Source organism: Pteropus alecto, unplaced genomic scaffold (genome assembly GCF_000325575.1).
Source record: "Pteropus alecto unplaced genomic scaffold, ASM32557v1 scaffold30, whole genome shotgun sequence".
In the NCBI taxonomy this organism is placed as follows: domain Eukaryota; kingdom Metazoa; phylum Chordata; class Mammalia; order Chiroptera; family Pteropodidae; genus Pteropus; species Pteropus alecto.
Genome location: NW_006429782.1, coordinates 3,804,813 through 3,806,640, shown reverse-complemented (window position 1 = coordinate 3,806,640; position 1,828 = coordinate 3,804,813). Strand labels below are relative to the sequence as shown.

General features: G+C 49.3%; 1 protein-coding gene across 1 annotated transcript in view; it reads right to left on the bottom strand.

Annotated features, from left to right (window-relative positions):
• ACSBG2 (acyl-CoA synthetase bubblegum family member 2) overlaps positions 1-1,828 on the bottom strand; it is a 21,496-nt gene that overhangs the window by 11,881 nt on the left and 7,787 nt on the right. The window contains exon 5 of the mRNA XM_025043186.1: positions 1,612-1,761. Within this exon, the coding sequence (XP_024898954.1) occupies positions 1,612-1,761 (150 nt within the window). The remainder of the gene's footprint in view (positions 1-1,611; positions 1,762-1,828) is intronic.

The window sequence follows — 1,828 nt, the reverse complement described above, 5'->3', positions numbered from 1 at the left end:
AAGGAAGGAAGGAAGGAAGGAAGGAAGGAAGGAAGGAAGGAAGGAAGGAAGGAAGGAAGGAAGGAAGGAATAGCAGCCAGAGGATGAGGGACCAATGGGGTGGTTTATTATTGCTATTTTAAACATGGAAATCAGGGAGGGCTTCACAGAGGAGGTCATGTCTGAGCGGGGACTGGAAGGAGCTGAAGGAGGAAGCCATGTAGCTCTCTGGGAAAGAGACCCCCATGCGAGGGAACAGCCGGGCAAAGGCCAGTGTGCTAGCAATTATTTAGCTAGACTGGAGGGAAAAGCTCTCAGAAGGTAGAAACGCTTCGTTTAAAAACTAGCAATTTTTCTAACTCATGAGGGGAACCAACATTGTCAGTTGGGTGCATGTCTTGCCAGATTTTTCTCTGCTTTTAAAGCTTACATGTTGCTTGCTGCCTTTTCAAAAGTTTTAACAGAAATCACTGTGTGCTGTGTACTGTTCTGCATTATTTACATTAAACGTTTGTATCGCATCTCTGGACATCTTTACACGCTCCCCATGTCTACCTACAGTGTAGTTAAAAATGCGGACTGTGAAGCCACCCTGCCTGGCTTCAAATCCTGGCTCCACTGCGTCGCTTGCTGTGTGACCTGGGCCAAGTGAATTAACCTCTCTGGGCTTCCATTTTCTCATCCGTAAACGGCATCCACCTGATCGAGTCAACAGAATCGCTGCGAGGATTTTCTAAGTTTACACTACTCTCAGAACAGCGCCTGGCATGGAGTGAGCGTGCAACAGAAGTGAACTGTTACCGTTGCATTCTTTTGAGAAAAAAAAAAACAGCTTTATAGAGGGATAACTGACACATAATGAACTGCACAGTTTAAAGGGTATGATCTGACACATGCTGACATGTGTCGATACCTGTGAAACCGTCAACACCGTCAAGACAGTGAACATTTTCATCTCCCCCCAGAGTTCCCACGTGTCGCTAGGTTTCTACCCATCCTTAGGTAACCGCTGATCCTGCTTTCGGTCCCTGCGGATAAGTTTGCATTTTCTAGGGTTTTCTATAAAGGGAATCTTTTAGCATGTGTTCCCTTTTCTTTTCTAACAGTGATCTAAATTACCATCGGCCTTGGACTTCATCCAGACATACAGAAGTGTCCCCCAAACACACAGCCTTCCTCGAGGGAACCAAAACCTCAGCTCCCGCTTTACTCCCGAAACACGGAACTGTCACTGCTCTTTCCCGTACTTATTTAATTACCAAACATGGCTCTAGGCTCTCGACCAATATTAACTCATTTCATCTTCAGAACGACCCACGACGCAGGGACTATTACATCACACCCATTTTACAGATGAGGAAACTGAGGCTTGGAGACGTTACATGTCTTGCCCAAGGTCACAGGGCCGGAATTTGTACCCAGGTCCACTCCAAAGTCCCTGATCTCCACCCCTGATCTCTGCTGCCCCCCTTGGAAGCGACTGCAAGACTCCAGACGCCCTGCTGGTTAAGGTCTGCGTGCTAGACCTCTGGGTGCCACCCTGCCCCTGTGGGTCAAGAACCAAAACACCCCGAAGGCCACTGCCCAGAGCGAAGGGACTCTGATGTCACTGTCGGCAGAGCCAGCACTTACGTTGTCATGGCTGAGCATCACCCCCTTGGGGTTGCCCGTGGTCCCGGAAGTGTACATGAGCACGGCACACTGATTGGCCTTCTGCCCTGCTATGATCTGGTCCAGCTGAGAATTGGGGATGCTATTGCCCAGTTCCATGAAGTCATCCCACTGGGGAAAGACAAGACAAGCGGAGCGTGGTGACTCGCCAAAACGCCGGAGTTCCCGTCCTCCCCTC